This window comes from Heterocephalus glaber, unplaced genomic scaffold (assembly GCF_053883595.1).
Source record: "Heterocephalus glaber isolate CG9 unplaced genomic scaffold, H.glaber_assembly_v1.0 deba00001608, whole genome shotgun sequence".
In the NCBI taxonomy this organism is placed as follows: Eukaryota; Metazoa; Chordata; class Mammalia; order Rodentia; family Bathyergidae; genus Heterocephalus; species Heterocephalus glaber.
The window spans coordinates 32,326,452-32,348,997 of record NW_028258379.1 but is presented as its reverse complement, the minus strand read 5'-3'; the positions used below and the strand labels follow the sequence as shown (position 1 = coordinate 32,348,997).

Genomic DNA, 22,546 nt, shown 5'->3' with positions numbered 1-22,546 from the left:
GACCAGCCGTACAGGGGTCATGAGGAAGGTCTTCCCATGCCTGTGTTACAGGACAGGCAGAACAATGCCCACCTGCTGCCATAGATGTCTGGGGCAAATGTGGGTGCATATGGGGGTGGATGGAGGTCAAAAAGGAGTCCTCGAGGAAAGGGTGCAGCCTAGAGGATGCAGAGAGAGTCGCTTGGCTTTGCCCTGGTAATCGGATGCTTGCTTGGACTGGCTGGTAAGAGCCCCTCCCTCACCCACCTTTGCCCCCCTGGCTCAATGATGCACTCCCAGCTCTCTGTGTTACCACATCAAGGACAGCATCCTAGGTGAGCCTGGCCCAGCCACATGGCAGAACTTCCTGTAGGGGCAGCAAGAAAGGCTAGTGCCCCTTCTTCTTGGGCAGGAACTTGTGCTTATTAAGCAGCTGCTGGGTGGCACAGGCACCTGGTAACCACACCATACTGCTCCATTCATTCAGACTGGTTTTGGGTCAACAAAAATTTAAAGATACCTTTTGGTGCCATAGCAAAAGGCTTAAACTCTTGTCAAGATCAAAGGTCAAGCAGGATGTACTGGGTCCGTGATTCCAAACTGCCTCTACTGAAGCCAAGCTCGGCTTACAACCTTCACCCCCATCCTCTGGGACCCCTGGGCCCAATGGTCAGTTATGGTGTGCTGAAGATGAGTTGATGCCAACAGCTGCCGCCCTTGGAGGGCTCAGGCATTGCGAGGCTCCCTGTGCCAAGATGAGCCTGAGGGTCCAGGCTGCCTCCCTCAGAGCAGACCCTGCAGAGACTGGGCAGTAGTATGCTGATGAAGGAATGTGGGCCGGGATGTGCTGGCAGACAGGGATGCCCATGACAAGCCCCACTGACTGGGCATCAGGCTGTGTGCCTGGCACTGCCCACAGTGTGCTTTCCAACCCCTACTATAGCAATACCTCACCAGACTAGGAACTCCCAGCTTAGCATTGTGCCAGAGATCTCTGTAAGGGGCTCAGCAGAGCACCTGGCACCAAGCAGGCACCCCAGAAATGACCAGGCTGAGCTGAATAGGAACCCAGTGTTCTGACGCCCGAGCCCCGGCTGCTCCTGCACAGAGCACACTGTACTAAGACCATGGCCAACAGGATGCATGCTGCTCCCCGACAGCCTCTCCCTCCATATAGGGAGCCACGAGGCCCTCCTGATGGAAGAGGGAGGCAGGGGACCAGCAAAGGCTACAGGAAGAGAATTCTAGCCAGGGAAGACTGCAGGGGCAAAGGCCTGGCATGCCGGGCCTCAGGATATGAGAAGGATAAGATGGCTGGAAGGCCTCAAGCTCTGTGGCTGGAGCTGCAGGGACTTCCCTTCACAGGTGCTGAGAGCCAGATGGCCCTTAGCAGAGCCATGTGGCCATAGCAGCAAGGGGATTGCAGGAAGGGAGAGCAGGGGCCACTGCAGCCATCCAGAACCTACGTGCCAGCCAAGTGGGGTTCAGGCAGCCACTGCAGACAGGAGAATGGGGTTGGGGGAGACTGGGAGGTGCTGGGGCTTTTAACCTGGGCACAGGAGGATGACTGTGGCTGATCATTTCTTGAGCACGTCCCTGGTACCGGCCACTCTGCTAAGGCCCTTGCCAGGATTCAGCACGAGTCTGGGCATGGGGGTCAGTAGCCTCAAAGTGGGCGTCACTGCCCAGAATGTGGAAGGAAGGGAGGTGCCCCGGGGCCTGCCCCCCTTAGGATACACCCAGCGTTATGACTCAGCCACCACCCTCCTTGCCCAGAGGAGAGGGCTGCTCCCTGGTCCTATTCACTGCTGAAGAAAGCTCTGATCACTGTACCTGGGAGCACCTGTTTATAGCTGGTTGCTCAGGAGTGCCGATGGCCGGAAGCTTGGAACTGGCACAGTGGTGTGGTCCTGCGGTACAGAGCTCTGAACTGTGTGGAGTCTGACGCCAGCTCCAGGTAATTAGCATCAGAACTGAATCGAACTGGTGAATGCCCAGTTGGTGTCTGGAGAATTGGAGAAAGGGTTTTTGGTGTTGGAAACAGCTTCCTCCCAGGGGGTCATAAAATCAGTTTAATGGATCATGACTGGCTCTTTTTTTTTTTTTTAATGAAAAAGTAAACTTTACTAGAACACAGAGTGTGTCTTACGGAGTTGGAGTAAGTCTTGTGTTGTTAAACTTTTAGGGGCGTGTATGTGTGTGTATGTGTTGCTCCCTGACTGGATCTGACACTGAGAGCCCTTGGGCTTGGATACAGGAATCTGCATTTTAAACTGCTACCCCAGGGGATTCTGATCTAAGCAGTCTGCAGAGTAGGGACTGGTGTTGGAGAAGCAATGGAGTCACTCAAAACTGTCCACTTCCTTTCAGTGTTTGGTGTGCAGTGAGTGTTCCGGTGGCTGCCGCCACCCCAGGACCCTATCTAGAAGGCCTTCCTGGAGACCCCCAGGCTTGTCATTAGGGTGTGAATAAGCCATACATTTCATCCCATTTTTCCTGTCTTCCCCATCTTCCTACCCTGCTAAGGGTTACTCAGGCAGACTGAGTGGCCACCTGAACCCCAACTTTATCACTGAGCTGAAGGTATAAGACCCCCTGAGGCTGAGATGGGAAGAGTGGGGTGTTTGGTTGTCAGAATCAGGAAGAGCAAGCAGGTCTATCAGCTTGGGATGATTTTCATCAGTGTGTAAACTGACACAAGTTTGGGGAAGAGGGTCAGTTTGGCCAATTCTGTTATTTCTTAAAATGTATATCCCTGTGGCTCAACATGTTCACATGTGGGAATCTACCCCACGGAAATATTAATAAGAGTGATGTGATAAACTTGTTCTTTGCAGCATTATTCAGTGCAGTGGCAATTTGGAAATAGTTTTGTTTGTTGTTGGTGTTGTTGTTGTTGTTGTTGTTTGCTGAAAATGATTGGAGTCCAGGGATTAAGAGCATAACCCTGAAGCAGTAGGCCTACATTCAAGTTAGGCATTATCACTTACAAGCTGGGGGATGGAGCAAGTCACAAAGTCTCTCTGGGCCTCAGTTTGCTCAGCTCTGAAATGTGTTTAGGGAAAATACCTATTCCATGGAGCTGCCAAGAACATTTAGAAAGCTCACCTATAAAAAGCACTGAGTGAGCTCTGTAGATATTAGCAAGGAAGGGAGGGAGGGAAGGAGAGGGTGAGGCAAAGGATGGAGGGAGGGAAGGAAGGAAAAGAGAGAGAAGTAGAGAAAGAGAGAGAAGAGAGGAAGGAAAGAAGGGCTTAGATATCCATCAGAAGAAGAAAAACAAGTTTGAGCCCAGCCTGGCAAGCTGCTGACATAACAAACCCCTGTTTCAAAATGAACATAATAAGGGCTGAGGATGTAGCTCAGTGTGAAAACCTTGGGCTCAACCTCCAGTACCACAAGAGAAAGAAAGAAAGGGGGAGGGAGAGAGGGAGAGAGAGAGAGAGAGAGAGAAGAGAAAAAGATGACAGTCACCACGTGGAATGCTTTGTGGCCCAGAAAGGAAAGAGGGCAGTATGCATGGACTTGTGAAGTGTTCTCTGGGCACAGCTGACTATCACGTGAAGAAAGCAGCCTGCAGAGCAATGCACACGACAAACACTGTTTTCGTAAGTGGCATGTGTGTGCCCATGTGCCTTAGTGCACAGAAAGGGGTCAGAGAGGCCACTTGCCTCCTAGAGTGTAACCGTGGGACTCTCTGAAGGGGAGGTGACCTGCACATTTTCTTTTAAACACTTCAATATTAACTCTGTTATAGTGAGTACATAGTTCTTTTCTAATTAAAAAGCTCTAGGGCTGGGATGTATGTAGCTCCATGGTAGAGCACTTGCCTAGCTTGTGGATTCCATCTGTAGCACCACACACACAAACAAATCCAATATGCCTTTTAAAAATCTAACATTTTAAAAAATGGAGATGATGGTAGTGCCAACATCATAGGGTCATTGTAAAGATTAGATGGAGTTGCATAGGTAAAGCTCTTGGTGCCCGACTGATGAAGTTCAATAAATGGTAGTTCCTTTTCTCTTAAAAAAAATTAGTATTTTATGACCCTGGTTTCCTGATTGAAGGTCTCATCTTGGCGGATGGTCTTGAGCAAGTCTCTTTGCCTTTCTGAGCCTCTGTGTCAACTGGAAAAAAGGTGTTAATGTCTTCCTGTAGGGTTGCTGTGATATAATAATTCCATGATTTGATGGAAGGCCTGTAAAGTGCCTCCCCTACAGTAGATGCTCAACAAACTAGTGGTGGCCCATGGGTAGAGTACACAACTGGAGGCTGCATGGGGAAGCAGAGACAGTTGAAACTCTGGAGCACCAGGTCATAGGGGAAGAGCTGGGGAGAATCTCAGTAGATGTGGGTGCTGCCACCAGTTCCTCTAGGACCCAGTGACAAGGGGGCTCCAGGGGTGTGCAGCAGGTGAGATGAGTCACCCCTGCTGGCTATTGTAATAGACACTTTGCTGGGGACAGGAACCCATAGGAAACCCTGGCCACAGGCCAGACAGACACCCAGGTAAACTGAGGCAACTCAGGGATGAATTTTGCCATCCCTCAAAATAAGCGATGTGGCAGTGGTGGAAAAGCTGGGTCTGAGGTCGGAGGGAAGCACTGAGAGTCTGCCCAGAATGGAGGGCTCAGGTGGCCTCGGAGTCCCAGGAGAATCACACAGGTAACCAAAGGTCAGCTGGCAGCCCAACCCATGTGACAGTAGAGGAGCCAAGGCCACAGCCCGGAACTTCAAAACCTTGAAGGGTCCAGAATCTTGTGGCACAGCCCCACTCCCATCCTGCTCGTCCTTCCCTCATAAAAGCCCGTCCCTTGGGCAGGTGCACCGGTGCTGGGGATCTCCGCGGTCTCTCTGCTTTAGTTCTGTCGGGATGGGTCCACTTAGCAAATACTCTGAGTCTCCACGGTGTGAACTGCACACACTGCTGGCGCTGGGCACATGCAACAATGCCCCACCCCTGCCAAGAGTCACCAGGGTGCCCAGCCCGGGGAACAGGGAGAGGAAGAGACAGGGAGAAGAGTGATGACACCGAGATGGATGGGATTTCGGTGCTTGGAATGGAGCTGTGGGCAGACAGGGCATGAATCGGGAGGTGGAGCTGGGCACCACAGCAGCTGCCTCCTATGGATGCCACTGTCATGGTCCCCTCGGTCCTATCATTGAGTCCCAGATTGCTCAGGGGACAGAGTGATTGGAAGGGGCCTCAGCAGGCCTTGAATGCCTGGACCACTCACTCTGCCCCAGACCCAGCGTGCAGCCTGGACATGTCCCTTCCCTTCTCTGGACCTCAGTTCCCCCCACTGGTCTGAACTGCTTCTGGGGATCTCCGGAGGGAGCCCTGAGCAGGTCCCCATTCAGATGGCGGGTGTCAGAGGGCACGAAGGATGGATCACTTGCTTTACCCTGAACAGCACCCTGGAGGAGGCCTGGGCCCAGCGGGCCAGGAAGAGCAGGGAGAAGTGAGACCCTGCCCCACTCCTGGGCTCTCCCCCGTCTCTGCGCCCCTGGATCTGCCTGGAAGGTCCCTCAGCCTCCACCCTGTCCTCGACTCCAGGAACATTGCCAGGGCTCAGCACACCCCAGCAGCCATGGGACACGGGGCTCTCTCTTATCGGCGGCAGGTTTGGGTGCACAGACTGGGGAAGGGGCACCTCAGACCCCTCCCCAGACCTGACCTGTGACCCCTCCTGTCTTTGCAGAGACCTGCTGCCCTTCACACTTCGGCTGCCCCAGGCCATCCTCGAGGCCAGCAGCTTCACAGACCTCGAGACCATCTCCAACCTGGGCCTAGGTAAGTCCTCCCTGCAGGAGCAGACGGAACCCAAGGGCAGAGGGAGGGGCCCTTGGGCTGAGACCAAGTGGATCCTTGGTCCCCACAGCTGTGGGAGGAACTGCTCCCAGCCCAGGCTGCTGAGCACCATAGCAGGGAGATTCACTGCTTTCCAGACAGCTGCCCAGGAGTCCCTGATGCACAGCCTCTTTGTCACAAGGAGGTGGCTGGCTCGGGGCCAGAGAGGCTGAACATATGAGGCCGTGACTCTGGGAGAAGCTGGGCCAGCACCAGGGCCCTTTTGAGTGGTGGTCAGAGTCAGCCCAGCATCTGCCTGCCCCGGCCTGTTCCCAGCCAATCCACGTCAGAGGGAAAAGCAGCGTGGACGTGATCATGATTGGAGCTGGCCCCTCTCCCCCTTGGCTTGCCCCCGTCCACCAACTGACCCTAAGCTCATCCCCCTCCTGACGCCTTGGAGCTTTTGAAGGACTTGGAGCAGAGGGGAAAAGGAGCAAGAAGAGGGACCAGCCACTTCTGATCCTGAGCCCTCCGAAGAATCCTAAGCAGAGCTCAGGCGTCTTGGGCTCTTCCCGCACTTGGGCCACAGTGCACACTGTACAGGGTTGGAATGGGCCAGTGCTGAGCTAGGACTAGAGCCTCACAGTCCTGGCCCTGGGGAAACCAAGATCTCCAAGCCCATGGCTAGAGGAACTGGCTAATTGCCTCTGTCCGTATGTTGGGGAACAGAAAATTTACTATGGGCGGCGGGAGGGCATCTGCTTCAGCAGCCTCTGCAGGCTTCAGTCCCCAGAGCCTCAGTGCCTGGGCCATGTTTATGAACAAAGTAGGTCGTTCCTAAATCTTTAAGACACCTCGACACCTGTGGCTGAGCACATGCCTGTAGCACGGTGGTGAGTCGAAGAGGCGATGGCTGAGGAGCAGAGCCAGGACATGGGGGAAGTCAGGGGCAGACCTGGGGCCAGGAACGCCCTCTTGGCTCCCAGGCCAGGCTGCTCCCCATACTCAGAGCTCAGAGGGGCTTCTGGACAGCAGTGCAGGAGATGCTGAAGGCAACCAGAGGTCATGGGCAGGAAGGAGAGCAGGGTTCGGGCCCTGGGAGTTGACACTCAATGAACATCAACTGTGTCTTAACCTCTTTAGCTGTGTTGACTCATCCCAGGCTTAACCCTGTAATGTAGGAACTATCATTATAATCCACATCGTATGGCAGAAGAAGCACAGGACTGCAACATGTCCAGTGTCACAGTCTGTGCCAGAGCTGGGATTTGAACCCTGGCTGTTTAGCCCCAGCACCTACCAAGTCTCACTGAAGTCTTTAACCAGAGTCTGCTAGGCTAATGTACTAAGTTTATAAACCTCGGTTGACATTGAGGATAAGCACTGAACGTCACGCACCAGCCCTCCCCACACCCGATATTGTAACTGCTGGACATTTAGCCTCCCAGGAGCTTAGATGTGGGACAGGTGACAGTTTTATCATTTGCACAGTCCACACACTTCCTGGGGTCTCAGATGACATGGTTGATGCCTTTTGACCACTGCAGAGCACTGGTTTATGTAATCCTTGCATATTCTAAAGACAGAATATATATTTGTGAGACAGAAAAGCTAAGAACCTTGTTCCAAGTACCTCCGACAGAAAGGAATAAAGCTGGGATTTGCACTGAGGCATCTGCCTCTCCCTTGCCCTGTGGTGATACCTCATGTCCTTCCCCGTTGTTTTTGCAGCAGTGGCTACTTTGAAGGCCAAGTCAGTTGGACAGCAGAGATGCAAGGCCTCCATCAGGGTTAGTTGCTGCTCCCCTTACCCCGAGTGGGGCTCAGGCAGGTTCCCCTGGCAGTCCCTGCCCAGGGCTCCCTGCAGTTTCCTGTCACTGGAGGAGCCTGACTGCCCCACGACCTAGGAGCACGCTGGGTGTGAAACAAGCAGGCTCTCTTGGGGGACTCACATTCCTGTCTGGAATAGCAGAACTGCACCATGCGGGGCTCAGCCTCAGGTTCAGTGTGGTCGTGGAGAAGGGTCAGGCCATGTGGGAAACCAAGGGCTGTTCATACTCACCTGTCTGGCACTCGCTCCCTCGAGAAAGGAACTTATGTGCCCCCTGAGTATGCTGCAGCATAGGAACTGGAGTGTTCTCTTCAGACCTGATGTCCTCAAGTGTCAAGGACACAGAGCCAGGGACACCAGATTCGTTTTTCCCTGGAACCCAGGAAAGACTGACTTTCCAGTCCATCTCTAAATGGATGGAGACTCAGGCTGAAGAAGCAAACCCTTTCGGGGGGCCAGAGGGCTGCCCCTGCCCTGGCCCATGCAGGCATGAGCCTCACCTGCAGGAGTAATGAAAAATATGAAAAGGGTGGCATCTTCCAGAGGCCTGGGCTCCCCACCCATTGTGCCCTACACATCATTACTCCAACCAGGGTACTCTCTTGGCAGGGAACCCAAACCCACTCAAACTACATGGATAAAAAGAAGGAAAGGATGCTGGGGAATCTCTGGGAAGTGCAGTTGGAAGGTTCCCTCGGCCTTGCACATGCCAGCCCCTCGCCCGCTCTGGTGCCTGACCCTGACTCAGCCCAGCGCCACCTGGCCCCTACTCTCCACTTTGGTTCACCAGGGAGAATCTGGATGAGCACTCGCCAGTCTGGTGATGCAAAGTGGAGAAGTATCCCTGGCAGATGTTCCTCTGGCATTGTCAGCATTACCAGGAAAACCAAAAGGACAGTAGGAGGCAAATGCGTTGACAGAGGTGCACACAGACACTGTTTCATTTATCTGCACAAAACCGATTTTACTGTGAGGCCATGGAAACTCATGGAGTCTAAAGATCTTACTCTGCTAGAAGCAGATGTGAAGCCCTGACACCTCATTTCCACACAGATGAACCTGGGAAGCGTGATGCTCGGAGGAAGAAGCCAGACCTAAAGGCACAGTCTGCTTCCATCTGTGTGAAGCATTCAGAATAGGCAGCCCGAGACAGAAGGGATGTTAACAATTGCCAGGGGATGGGCCTAGGGTTCTTTGCTAATGGATATGGTTCTTTGGGGGTGATTTGAAAGCCCCCAAAGAATTGATTGTCATGACAGTTGCACAACTCCGTGAATATACTAAAAACCACTGGGGTATTTTTCAATGGGTGAATTATGTGAATGATATTTCAGTAGTTGTTGGAGAGAAGGGAATCAAGTAAAGGAAGGGCTTTCTGCACGAGGACATAACAGAAGCTGCATTCACACTTGGGACTTTCTGAGTTTGAACTCAGTGCTCTTTGTCTGTACCCACTGCCACCTGACCCTCAGCCAGTTTTGCTCACCCCTTCTCATTCCTCAGCTCTTTCTTCCCTACGCCTGCGTCCAGTGGAAAACAACATGGTCCCCACATCCCAAGGGAGCCTGGATTTGGAGTTGGGATAGGGAGGACAGTGAACCCTTCCCTCTGCATTGTCCCCTGCGTGTGCTTCTGGTTTTCTTTCTTTCTTTCTTTTTTCTTTTATAAAGGCCCAGTAGATTGAGTATGTCTGCTTTTTAACTGACAAGATCAGAAAAGGAGGAGGATTAAAACCATGCATAACCCCTCAGCTGCTGCAGAAATACAGTTTGTCTCTTGCCTTTTGGTTTTATTTTGCTGGAATATGCTTGTGGCTTTCAGTTTTTTTCCCCCTCACACCAAGAGTCAAGGAGTGCTTGGTTAAAGGTAAAGATGTACTGGATTTTCATCCCCCCTGGAAACCTTGCAGTTATAATATGTTTTTGAGAACTATGTGTTTCTTATCCTTAGTGCCAGCAACTTTATTTCTCTGGCACTCTGCTCATATTTTTTTTTTTTTATGAGTGGAATGAACCCTGCTGTTTAGACAGGAATGATATGGCTGAAACAGAGCTGCTCGCTGGCAGCTCAGCACCGTGGGATGTCTTGGAATGTCGGTTCCTGAGCGGGAGTGAGCAACTTCAAATCTAGACAGGGACAAGCCCGCACCCCACAGTGCAGGCTATGTAAGGTGTAATCTTGGACTCCAAGGAGGGCACGTTACTTGGGACCACAAGGCTAACACGAGGAGTATTCAGCACTGATCTTTCATGCAGTTGATTCTAAGTGCAAAAGGAACTTAGAGAATAAGGGTTGTTGGCAGTGCTCCTCAAACACGTCTGCAGTATGTATACGTGTAATATTTTTTAAATATGTTGAAGAAAAGCATATGTTGTATAGCTGTTCCAAGCCTGCATGTGGCTTGCTTTCTCCTTTACATCATACAATGAGAATTTTTCTAGTTATTAAAGATTCACTGAAACATGACTGTCCAATAGCCCATCTTTGAGATATCTCAGAAATATGCATTCCCGGAAGTGACTGGACTTTTGAGCTGTTGCCATGGCATCTGGAGTGCTTTGCTGCACAGAGGCAGCAAGGGTACATGCCCTCTTCTTCCTCCTCCTTCTCCTCCTCCCCCTTCCTCTCCTCTTCCTCCTGCTTCTTTTTTATGTGCGTGGTGCTGGGGGGGGGGGTGAGGATTAAACCCAGGGCCTTCACACTGAGCTATATCCCCTGCCCGTTTTTTATTTTGACACAGGGCCTAAGTCACTAACTTGCCCAAACTGGGGTCAAACTCGAGACCCTCTGTCTTAGCCTCCAGCCACCACACCTAACAGGGACAGGCCCTTCTTTACGGGAACCTTATCAGCTGAGACAAGTCTTGGCATGGTGCCATGGGCACTGGTACCCACAGCCTTGCCAGCCACTAGGATTGCATGACACTGTGTTCTGCTTCTCTAGCCTTGGTCCTCTGCAGACTGCAGAGAAAGTTATCTGCTTCCTTTTTTTTCTTTTCTTTTTTTTTTAGCATACAGCCCTGACTACCACTATGGTTCCCTAACAGGGACCCAGACGCAGTGCACCTTCCCCTCCCTTCAGAGCAGCATTGGCCTGGGCCTGTGTCCTGCCACCTGGCCTGTCTCGGGAGGGCAGCAGCATCCTGGGCCCTGAGCCCATTTCCCTGAAGCCCAGTGTCTGCTCTGCTCCTGGTGCAATCCAAGTGGTGAAAAGTTGCTCCCTCTGCACCTGACTGACTGGCCCTGCTGTCCTGGGGCAGCCATCCAGACGCAGTGCATTCACTGACGGAGCTCCTCGGACTCCTGTTGCCTCCTCCTCAGACCACACCCAGCTTGCAGTAGGAGCCGCGCCCTTGCCTGCTTCCCCTCCCCTAGAGCCCTGGCTCCACTCTGGGTGAGCGAATCCCCTTGGGGCTGGCGCTAGACTCCTTCTCTGTACCAAGCACTGTCTTGGGATCTAGAGACCCGCAGACGGAGGAGCCATTGGTGCTGCCTTCTGGAAGGGCAGAGCCTGGTAGGGAAGTCAGACAACAGCAGAGCATTGCAGTCCCAATGCTGGTCACTAGAGTGAGGGTGTGCACCAGAGCTGGGGGGCATGGAGGAGCAGAGGTGAGGCCCGGATGCATCAGAAAACCTGTACCAAATAGGTAATGTGCGACCCAAGTCTTGAAGGATGAGTAAGTGCTTGCAGGCAGACACGTTGGAAAAAATTCCAAGCAATAGGAAGAGCTTTTGCCTGGATGTAAAAGTAGAACAGCACAGGAAGAAGAGAGCAACCAACAGAGTGGGGTGAAGAGTCAGTAGGTGATTCCAGAAAAAGATATTCACGGTCAGAGCCCATAGGCCTTGAATAATCCAGGAAACAGTAATGGGAGTTTCTAAGCTCTAGTGGACAGTTCTGGACATCATCAACTCCACAACTTCCACCTCCACACAAAAGAAGAGTCTCGTTGGAACCTAGGGGTGAGGATCCTTGCTAGGAAATCTTGCACTTACAGAGGTGTGGACGCAGCACTTCCACTACTCACTCCATGGCCAGAGCATCCATGTGCTCGGTGCAAGGCAGCCAAGAGAGTGAGTTGGTCACGGAGGAGTCAGTAGCTGCCCAAGAAAGCAAAGCCAGGGACCCGATCTGTCACAAAGAGTAGCTCATGGGAGACCTTGCTGTGGACACACCATGTCCAGTAACTGTGTTGTGTGTGGAGCTTCGCATGTTGGAGAGAGACACACAAAGCTTTGTCTTGTTATTGTGGTCACAGCTGGGCCTTCTCAGCTGGCTTCCAGGCACAGGATCTCTGCCCAGGGCTGGGTGAATGGTGAACGCCACTCTCCTTCCTGGTAAGGGGTGCATACAGCTGGGTGAGTCACAGCCAACTTTCTGTCTTGGGATTGCACCCCACTTACCTTCCTTCTGTGGGTTTGTGACCCCTGGCCAACAAGGAGGCCACTGCCCATATCCTTGAGATTGCCCCTCTCTTAAAGCCGGCACACTCTGCTGCCCCCCACCATCCTGTGAAACTTCCTTTGTTTCAACATCAAGAGCCTGTTGTTCTCTTACCACATCCCCACTCGGGGTCAAGCCACCGCCGGGATGGGAAGTGTCACGAGTCCCTCAGAAGGAAGCCACACCACATGGTGGTTGAAGGTAGGGGCTTTAGGACAAGCGTGACCCTGTTCCAACCCCAGCTCCCCCACTCATTAACTCTGTGACCTCAGGTGAAGGCTTCCATATCTCTGGGTCTCATTTCTGCAAGATGAGGACAAGGCCGAGGATCCTGGAACAGTGAGGTAGTCCAGGTGGAGCCGGTGATCCACGGGCTGGCACCTGGCCGAAACTTTCCCAATGTTCCTGCTGTTACTTGCTGCTGAGACCCCCCGCCCTCCGGGGAGGAGGCTGACCCCACCACTCATGAGGAAGTCTGCTCTGCCTGGTTCATCTCCTTTCCAGTCCTCAACTTAGCGGGGTGAATAGGACCTGCTCAAGTGGCTGTGGGTCTGCTGAGATTATTCCCATGATGTCATGTCCCTGCGGCTTTTTGGGAGCTGGGTCCTGAGATTCATGGTTGCTTGATGGGGTGTGGTACCCAGAGGTCAAGAATTCCTGAACCAAGCCTGCCTTGGTGGCTACAGCCACTGACTGAGTCATGAGACGTGGTCGGTAGCTGTCAGTGGTGGACACAAACATCAGGACCCACCAAAGTCGGGTCAGTTTGCAGTGGACAGGCACTCCTGAGGTGACAGTCGGGTCCAACCCCGCTGGCCACAGACCATAGGTTTTTCTTTCCTGCAGGTAACAACTGCAGTGGCCAAAAGAGGTCAAAGCCCCTTCCTCGATACAATAGTGTTCCTCCTCTGACCCCTCTGATGTGGGTACCAGTTCGACCTTATTTTCGAGATGACTAAACTGAGGCCCAGAAGAGTCAGGCAACCTGGCCTGAGCACCTGGCTGGGCAGCCACAGGGCCTCCAGGCCTCCCGTCCCCTCTGTCCCTGCCATGCCTCCCCTGCACGTGCCTCCTGATGCTCATTTGACTCAACACAGTCGCTGTCACCCCACTCTGGGTCCCTGGTGCCCTCCATGGTGGGCTGTCACACTGAGGGACAAAACTGAAGCTGAGCCTGTCATGTTCCTGAGCAGCCCCACCTAGCTGTTGGGGAGGAGGGCCTGGGGCTTCCCCTCCGAGGGAGGCAGGAAGTGGTGGGAGAGGCTTAGGAGCCCGAGAGGGGAAAACAACTCTGTACAGTGAAACAAAGGCTCCGAGCGGCCTCCCAGGCCGCCCACGCTGCCCACACTGCCCACCCTGAGGACTGACCGCCCTCCCACTCTGCTTTCCACAGGCTTCTGGGACTCCTCACTGAACTCCCCACGAGGACGTGGCCGCCCACCCGAGCCCCCGAAAGACCCAGCCCCTGGGGGCCCTGTGACTTCCAGCCTCGGGTCCACCGCCCATGACGAAAACTGTTCCTGCGAAATCGAGCTGTCGGTAGGAAGCGAGCGCCTGTGGTTTGTGAACCCTATTGTCATCGAGGCCTGTGGAGGCGCCCTGCCCGCTGACCTGTGGCCGCCCGGCAGCTGCCTCTCCCGCCCTGAGCCTGCCACCTCCGACGCTGCTACCTCACCCGCCTCCAGGTGGGCCCCCCGCCGCCCGCCGCCCCTGCCCCCAGCGCCCTCCCCAGCCCGGGCCCCTGTGCTCCCTGCTCCTGCTTGTCCCCTGCCCAGCAGCCCCCCAGTCTCGGCCCCCCACCTCCCACCCCATGTCCCAGGCCCCACAGACCATCCAAACCAGCCACCCATGACAGCCTGCGAGAGGCTCCCACACCCCACTGCAGGCCTGGGCGCCTTCAGGGAGCAAGAGATGAAGCCGCAGACGGCCCCCAGCCCCTTGCAAGCGAGCGCTGGCCCTCCAATGCCCACAAAGAAGAGCCTTCCGGCCGTGCCTCCCAGGCGACGCATCTCTGAGAAGCTGTCCCTGGAAGACCAGAGAGCGGGGATGGTGGCTGAAGGGGACCAGCCAGGCCTTTCCAGGGCGACTCTGCTCACCCTGCCTCCACAGGGGGCCTCGAGAAGCCCTGGGGACAGTCCTCAGAGGACCTCAGAGCAAGGCCAGGAAGCAGAGGCCAAAGCCAGTGATCTAGGCAGCACGCCAGACCCTCCCAGGAAGACCAGGCAACCCCCAGTCCCGCCCCCAAGGAAAAAACGGATCTCCCCACAAATGCCTTCCCTCCTCTCAAGTCCCCCGGAGAGTGCCAAGCCCCCCACAAAGGAGGTAACCTCTGAGAAACCCACACCTGGTGCACCCAGAGAAGGCCAGGCCGCTGCCCTCCAGGCTGGGACTCCACACCTCCACGCCCAGCCCAGCACCTGTGCCCAGAGCTCTCCAGACTTCAAGGGCTCCCTGGCCTCCCTCTCGGAGAGCCTGGGAGTGCCCTCCTCCGCCATGGACCAGGACTCCTACTCAACCAGCAGTGCAGAGGAGGAGCTGGATTTCAGCAGCCCCAATGTGAAAAAGAAGCCATCGATGATCTTGGACAAGGCACGCCACCGGCTGAGCTTTGCCAACTTTACCAATGTCTTCCACGCCTTCCTCTCCAACAACCGCAAGCTGTACAAGAAGGTGGTGGAGCTGGCGCAGGATAAGGGCTCGTACTTTGGCAGCCTGGTGCAGGACTACAAGGTGTACAGCCTGGAGATGATGGCACGCCAGACCTCCAGCACAGAAATGCTGCAGGAGATCCGCACCATGATGACCCAGCTCAAGAGCTACCTGCTGCAGAGCACCGAACTCAAGGCCCTGGTGGACCCTGCCCTGCGCACAGAGGAGGAGCTCGGTCAGTACCTGCCAGGGTGGGGATGAGAGGGAGGGAAGAGTGAGGGGCATAGACTTAGGAGCCCCTATGGGTGACACAGTTGGTGCCCCACCCTCACTGCTCTCCCATCCTCAACACCCCACAGCCATCGCTTCCTACCAGGGGGCACGAAGGCTAGCCCCATCCCCCTACGCCCATCCTTGCTGCACTCCACTTCTCTATTCCTTCCTTCTGTTCCCCAGTACATCACATGAACCCAAATCCTTTCCTAGGCAGCCACCCTAAGCCAGCTCACTGCTCTAACTCCTCTCTCAAGCAGCCCCCAGCATTCCCACCATGCCCGCCTCTAACCCAATAACTAGCAAACTTTTTTGAGTTTGTGATTCATAGTGAGATCTATATTGTACACTGCAAACAACTGCACACCTGCATAAATATGTAAAATAGCCAGACATGGTGATGCATGCCTGTAATCCCAGTTACTCAGGAGGCTAAGGCAAGAGGATCTCAAGTTCAAGGCCAGCCTGGGCAACTTATCGAGACTCTGTCTCAAGATAAAAAATAAAAAGGTATGGCGGTGTGTAGACCAGTGGTAGAGTACCGCTTAGTTCAAGCCCTGGTACCACATGCACACATGCACGCACAAATCACACTTCCGTGGCTAAAGCTGTTGTTAAAACATGGAACTGCTGATGGACTACCTAGTTAGTAACAGTCCCTCTCCACGCCCCCCAAGTGGCACTTTCTCGGGGTCCCCCAGCTCTCTCTTCCCATCTCCAGTAAGTAAAGGTTAGTGCTGGGGACAAGGAGGGACACGTGGGACTCTGCAACATAGTCAGTTCATTGTGTTTCTTGCAAAAAGAGCAACAAATGTTGTCTTCACAAGGAGAGGAGACTGTCAGGCCACAGGATTGATGGGCGCTGTGGGTGTGGGGCTGGGTGGTGGGGCTGAGGTCAGAGGCCAGCAGCTGCCTCCCTGGCTGCCATGTGCATCTGCACAGGGTTCTAGGAGGGGAGGGTTCTCTGGGAAGGAAGCTCGGGGGCAGCATGGGCAAGGGCTACCCACAGCAGCCTGAGATTTATCTCATAACTGGGGGCCAAGTCAGAGCAACACAGGCCTTGGAGCTCTCCCTGGGGAACGCTAGGTCCCATCGTTGAGCAGAGAGTTTAGAGAGTTATGAGCCACCCAGCTCTGCACCAGACACAGTCTCCATGCTGGAAAAACAGAGGGGAGAAAACCTGCGCCTGCCCCCTGAGCTTGCCTTTGAGACTGGTGACAGGCGGTCAGCAGGAAACTTGAGGAAGGCATCCAGTGAAGTGATGCTGTAGGGGACACGACAGGAAGTGAGGTCAGGAGGCACCTGGGGAGGTGGGTCACCAGGACCTGCAGGCCACCCTGGGGACGTGGCTTTCCTGCAAGCAATTTTCCTGCTGTGGCAGGTTCAAGTCCAAAAGTGACTGTCTCACCCGTGCAGGCATCACTCTAGCTGTGAGGATGAGTGGGAGCAGAGACGTGCTCTGAAGCCACTGTCCCTCTCTGGTCATACAGTGAGGGTGGCAGGTTCAGGCAGAGGCAAAGCGGGTGGGACAGGGAGCTCGGATTCTGGTCTGCCCTCAAGGTGGGCCACGGGACTGGTGGACTTTGGGTGTGGGGGTATGTTGGGTCCCTAGGAGCTGCAGCTCTTGCTCCCTGAGGTGGGCACTGGAGAAAAGTCCTCGGGCTCAGATTTGGACATGTGACCTTGGAGACGTTTACCAGACACCCGAGTGAGGGTGTGGAGTAAGCTGCTGAGATCTGAGTCTGCACTGGGGTGCAGTGTAGGCCTCAGACATTTGGGAGCTGTCAGCACAAAAAGAGCCATGAGACTGGGTGAGATCAGCCCTGGCAGGATGGAGCCCCTGGCAGCTTGCAGACCTGGAGGGCATGGAAGGGCGTGGAGGCTTGGAGAGGCTCACGAGGCCAGAGGGGGCTGAGCTGAGGAGAGACTGGGCCTGGGCTTTCCTCTGGGCAGAGACAGCAGTGTGGATGCTGGCAGAGAGGTGGGTGCTGTGGTGAGAGGATCATGGGCCATTCCCGAGGCTGAGTCAGGCAGAGGATCTGGCCTGGAGTCAGTGAGGCTTGGAAGGGTACGTGGAGGGCGCAGAAGAGGGGACCAAGCAGGGAGATGAGTCAGGGAACTGACTGATAAAGGAGCTGAGTGCCAGCCAGACCATTGCCAGAAACAGCCAGAGACCTGAGCCCCAGGGTGGCCAGCTGGGGACAGCGACTCACCACAGGGTATCTGCAAAGGGCAACTGTCTCAGGTACCAGGAGGCCAGCAGGTACTAGATGTGGCGTCTGCCTGACACAACAGTGCACAGTGTCCCCAGAGCCTGCCCTGGAGCCTCAGGCAGAGAGAGGGAACGAGACTGAGCAGCAGCAGCAGGGCCAGGAGCGTTCCAGACACCGCACACCTCAGCCTTACGACTGGAGCCAAACCGAGCAGCTGGGCCACTGCTGTACCCAGATGTCACAGCTCACAGGTTCAGTGACCAAGCAAGAGGACATGGAGCCAGCAGCAGAGCTGATCCAGACCAGGGAGTGGCCCATCCACGAGCATCTGCTCTGCTGCTCTGCCCCTCCACGCCGAGTGAGACCCTAAGCCACATGAGGCACCTGCCTTTGGTGTTAGGGTGAAAGGTGGAAGGAGCAGTTAAGACCCAGTCCCTGCACCTGTCCGAGGTCGCAGAGGACAGCATCTGGAGAGGGAGCATCTGCAGGAGAGCCAGGGCTCTCAGATGTGAGGGCCTGGGGACAAGCACAGCTGTGTCGTCACAGAGTGGGACACGGCCTGGAATGGGAAGGAATGCAGTAAGGTCACACAGGAGCCCGGGCAGTGGGCAGCAAGGTCACTCCCCAGTCTGGGCTCTGAGAATCCTCCCGATGGAGGGGAGGAGGGGGTTGGCAAGACAGGGGCCCTGGAGAGCCAGGACGGACAGCCAGACCCAGACAAGAGCAACCCCGTGCAGGAAGGGCTGTCCAGGCCGCTGCTGAGGGTGGGATGTGAGACTCGGCATGAGTCTCCCTGAGGACAGCGCGGCCCAGGCGTCCTCCACAGGGACAGGATTGGATCATCACTGTGGTGCCCAGCGATGTGAGTCCAGGTCCTTGTTTGGCCTCCACCCCACCTGAGCCTCGTTTCTGTGGGCAGGGGAACCCTGTACAGTAAAGGACACATTGCTGTGGCCCCTGCAGAAGCCCCTCCTTGCTTCCAACGCACTCTTCCCATCGTTCTTGCCACTTTCTGAAGCCGTTCTGGGAGTCCTCTTTCATGAGTGTCTTTGCGAGGTGTGATAAAAAGTAATGTGGATGCTGCTGCTGAGCGCCATCCAGCAGAAAGGCAGCTTTGTAAAAACATGACTCCGTGTCCTCATCCACCTTTTTTATCGGCACCAGGTGACTTCTGGCTCTTCCCCAAAGTCAAAATGACCATAAAAGGGAAACATTTTAAATTGATTCAGGACATCGAGGCAGCCATGACAGCACAACTAAAGCCACTCGTGAAACAGGACTTCAGACCTGCTTCAGAAAGCAGCAAGATAATAAGATAAGCATGTTCCAAATGAGGAGGAGTACTTTTAGGGGGATCAATGGCCATATGTATTTTACTGTAATAATTTTTTTAATTTGAACATTCACCATATTTTCAGTCACACCCTGTAGAGTTATTGTGAGATCAGAGTTCATTAATGCCCACTCCCCAAGTTGATCAGGACTGCTTGGTGAATCAGATAACATTTGAATGGCAAAGGGCAAGCCCATGGGGCTGCAGCAGGTACAAAGGCCCTGAGGCAGGAGCAGCCTGGCAGAGAGGAGGAGCAGCATGAGCACAGGGAGCAAGCAGAGCTCCAGTGAAAGGGCCTGCAAGGCCATGGGAGAGACTTTGGCTTTGATTTGACTGCACTGTGTATTGGTTAGTTTTCCTGGCACTAGGACAAAATACCTGATATCCACAGCTTATGGAAGAAAGGTTTGTTGGGCTCATGGTGCCAGAGGTTTCAGTGCATGGCTGGCTGGCTCCAGGGCAGGACCATCGGGGCAGAGGAAGGTTGCATTCAAACACGTAACAGGGGCCAGAGGCTACTGACATAGCCCAGACAAGCAGTGTTGGGGTGGCCTGGGCAGCCCGGGTCAGGGCTCTGGGCGTGGAAGTGATGAGAATCTGGGTATGCTCTATTTTTGAGACGAGTCAAGCAGATGTGGGTCTTGAAAGAGATGTCAAGAATAAACCCACCAGGCCAGGGATTTAGCTCAGTGGTTTTGCCGCCTGCTGGGCAAGTGCAAGGACCCGAGTTCGATCTCCGGCACAAAAAAAAAAAAAAAAGAATAAATCCACCAGTCATTTATCGGGCATCCAGGCCCTCAGCATACAGCTGGCCAGGTTGTCCACTGCACAACTCCAGTGTGGCCGGTGTGCACTGCACTGCTAAGCAGCCCTGTGGGTTCACTCCATGCCAGGCCCTGTGAACAGCACCGAGATATAAGGCCCAGTTACTGCAGCTGCCCAGGGTGCCTGTGCCCGTTTGTCTGCAGTGTGGATCTGTCGGACCCACACAGGATCCATGTGTCAGGCCTGCCGGGGCTGAGTGTGCCCCGCAGGGAGCAGGACAGGAGGCTGCACTGCTGGGCCCCTGCCGCTGACAGCCTCTCCTTGCTCTGCCCGCCCACAGAAGCCATTGTGGAGTCGGCCCTCTACAAGTGCGTCCTGAAGCCCCTGAAGGAAGCCATCAACTCGAGCCTGCACGAGCTCCACAGCAGGGACGGCTCCCTGCGGCAGCTCAGAGAGAACCAGCAGGTGGTCCTGGCCACCACCACCACCGATCTGGGAGTGACCACCAGCGTGCCCGAGGTGCCAGTCATGGAGAAGATCCTGCAGAAGCTGGCCAGCATGCACAAGGCCTACTCGCCCGAGAAGAAAATATCCATCCTGCTCAAGACCTGCAAGCTCATCTACGACTCCATGGCACTTGGCAACCCAGGTAGAGGGCTCCCTGGCTGCAGGGTGGGCCGGCTCCCTCTGTCCTGGCCCCTCTCCCGGCTTCCGGCTGCGGAACCCCAGTCTGCACACAGCGATCTGTGTGTGTGTCTGTGACCAGATTTCCCCTTTTCATGAGGACATTGGTCATGGCAGGCTAGGGGCTTTCCCTGCTCCAGTATGACCTCACGGCCAGTCACATCTGCAGTGACCCCATTTCCAAATAAGGTCCCATTCTTGGGTGCTGGGAGTTTGTTCTTGGGCTTGGCCTCAGCTGGGCTCCCGTGTCTGTGGTGAGCTGGGGCCGGCTGAGCTGGCTGACTGAGGGTGGCCACACTCAGGGCAGCGACTGGCAGTGGCTCCTCCCCCTGCATCAGGTTAGCCCGGGCTTGTGCCCAGCAGAGCACAGCCAGGCCTGCTGAGACCTGGCCTGGACTGCCCTTCTCCAAGGGAGGAGTGAACCCCACTCCTCAGATGGCCACAGCCGCACGTGCAGGGCAAGGCCCTGAGGACATTTCACACAAGTTGTTTCCATATTCTCAGTGACTGGGAATGGGCCGTAGGCATCTTCGTTTCCCTGCCTCAGGGTCCCCACCTGTAAAATGGGGCTGAGAACACCTCTGGAGGCTCTTATGAGGAGGCCAAGTGTGTGTGAGTACTCAGATGTTAGGGTCCCACCATCCCTGATCTGTGGGGGGCACAGAGCACTCAGTGGTTCCCAGCTGGGTTTCTCCAGGCACCCAGAGCCGCCAAAGGGACACCAGGCAACAGGCCCAGAGCCAGCCTCGCCGCCGCCAGCCCCGCGGGACCTGTTTTACACACAGGGTTCTGCATGGGATTTTGTTTGAAATAAATAGTGCTCTATTTTTTAAGTCTTTCAGATAATTTCAAAGAGCCCAAGAATAGAAGCAGGGCGTTGAATCAGGCACGCCGGCATACTCTTGCGAATTGTTACCGTCTTACCCCATCTGCTTTCTCTCTCGGTGCACACATACTTCTTGCCTGAATCATAGAAGAGATATGTTACATGCTCTGGGCCCTTTGCCCCTAGACGCTTTCCTGAGTGCGCCATGGAATGTCTGGGAGCACGAAGCCTGCATGCCCCTGTACCGCCACTCCGGAGCTGTCCATTCCAGAAGTTTCCACTGTTTTTTATCTAAGCTGTCAGGTGGTCTCCTGGTTGAGTAAGGTCCTTGTTAGCAGCCCCTCTCCAGGCCGGGACCGAGCCAAGGGCCAGATACTCCCTGTAGCAGGCATGCGTGTGCGTGTTTCACCTCCTTTAATTTGGAGTATTCGCACAGCCCGTCTCTGTCGTTCATAACATTAGCAGTTTTGAGATTGAAATGCAGACTTCCTTCCCCACCCCCTGCTTTTTCCTTTACGAGAAAGTTCCCCATTTTGTGTTCGTCAGATGTTTCTTCATGATTAGATTGAGGTTATGCATTCTAGGCCACATCCCCATTGACTCGTATTCTCCTCTGACTTTGAGATTGGGTGATTTTAGGACAAGGCCCCAGGCCCTGGACCCGTAGCTGTCTCCTGTGGGGTGTTCCCAGTGGCTTGTGCCATCTGTAGCCTTGTGGACTCCAAATGGGGTCCAGAGACCAGCAATCCTGCACTGAAGGCCAAGGAGCCCTTAGGGACCCTCGGGGAGGCAGAGCTCCAGTCTGTGTCCTCCACCCAGAAAACAGCCCCTCCCAAGCCTACCACCACCACTGCCCACCTGCCCGGGGCTACCTCTGGCCTTCCAGGAACCAGGCCCCCTGCCTGCCTCTCCTGTGGCCTTGATGCTGTAACAACAGATTGGTGCAGTTCTTGTGTGCCCCACTGAAAACAAGAATAAAATTCGGCCTGCCTACAGGTGAAACCTGTAGAAGAGCATAAGTGGGTGAACTTGGAAGCACAAGATCTGAGTTCCCCGGCCGCACTGTCCTTTCCAGCAGGAGAGCTGCAACTGTGCCTGGTACCCCAACCCCACATCACCTCACCCTGTGCCTCTGCTTTTCTTCCAGCCAGCCTCGAATTTCACGATGGCAGTTGACTCCATTTCCCACTAAGGCGAGTGTAGAGTGCTGGGTCAGACAGGTTGGGGAGTTTGCAGAGGCAGAAAGCCTGGGATAAACCTGGCCCTCCATCTGTACCCAGGAGCAGGCCCAGCTCCTGTGGGTTCATGAGGCTTGGTGAGAGCAGTGAGGCTTCTAGATTCCCCTCTTTTTACTTTGGCCAGCAAGTGATTCCCACCTCTTTGATGACTAAGGCCAGACACTGAAAAGCAGGAGAAATAGATCCAAGCCCAGGAATCCTCTGAGGGGTGATGAGATACAGGGTCAGATCTTCTAATGAAGATAAATGGCAGGAGATACCAAGGTGTTGAGGCACACAGGCTGCCCTGGTGCCTTCAGTAATCTGATGCCAAAGGACTTCCGGAGATGCCACCCAGCTCTCGCCCTGGGACATGGAGTGCACATGGCCAGGTGGCTAGATGTGGGGCCAGCGGGCTGGTGATGGGGCCCGGGTCCCTTGACATCCACCTCCCAGGAGAGCATGAAGTCCAGAGTTTGTGGCTGGTCCAGGCAGGGCTAGGGCTGGGAAACTGGATGGGAGGAAGGTTCTGATTCGGA

General features: G+C 54.8%; 1 protein-coding gene across 1 annotated transcript in view; it reads left to right on the top strand.

Annotated features, from left to right (window-relative positions):
* Rin3 (Ras and Rab interactor 3) overlaps positions 1 to 22,546 on the top strand; it is a 117,818-nt gene that overhangs the window by 78,079 nt on the left and 17,193 nt on the right. The window contains exons 5-7 of the mRNA XM_021244817.2: positions 5,685 to 5,776; positions 13,441 to 14,931; positions 19,621 to 19,929. Coding sequence (XP_021100476.1) covers positions 5,685 to 5,776; positions 13,441 to 14,931; positions 19,621 to 19,929 — 1,892 coding nt within the window. The remainder of the gene's footprint in view (positions 1 to 5,684; positions 5,777 to 13,440; positions 14,932 to 19,620; positions 19,930 to 22,546) is intronic.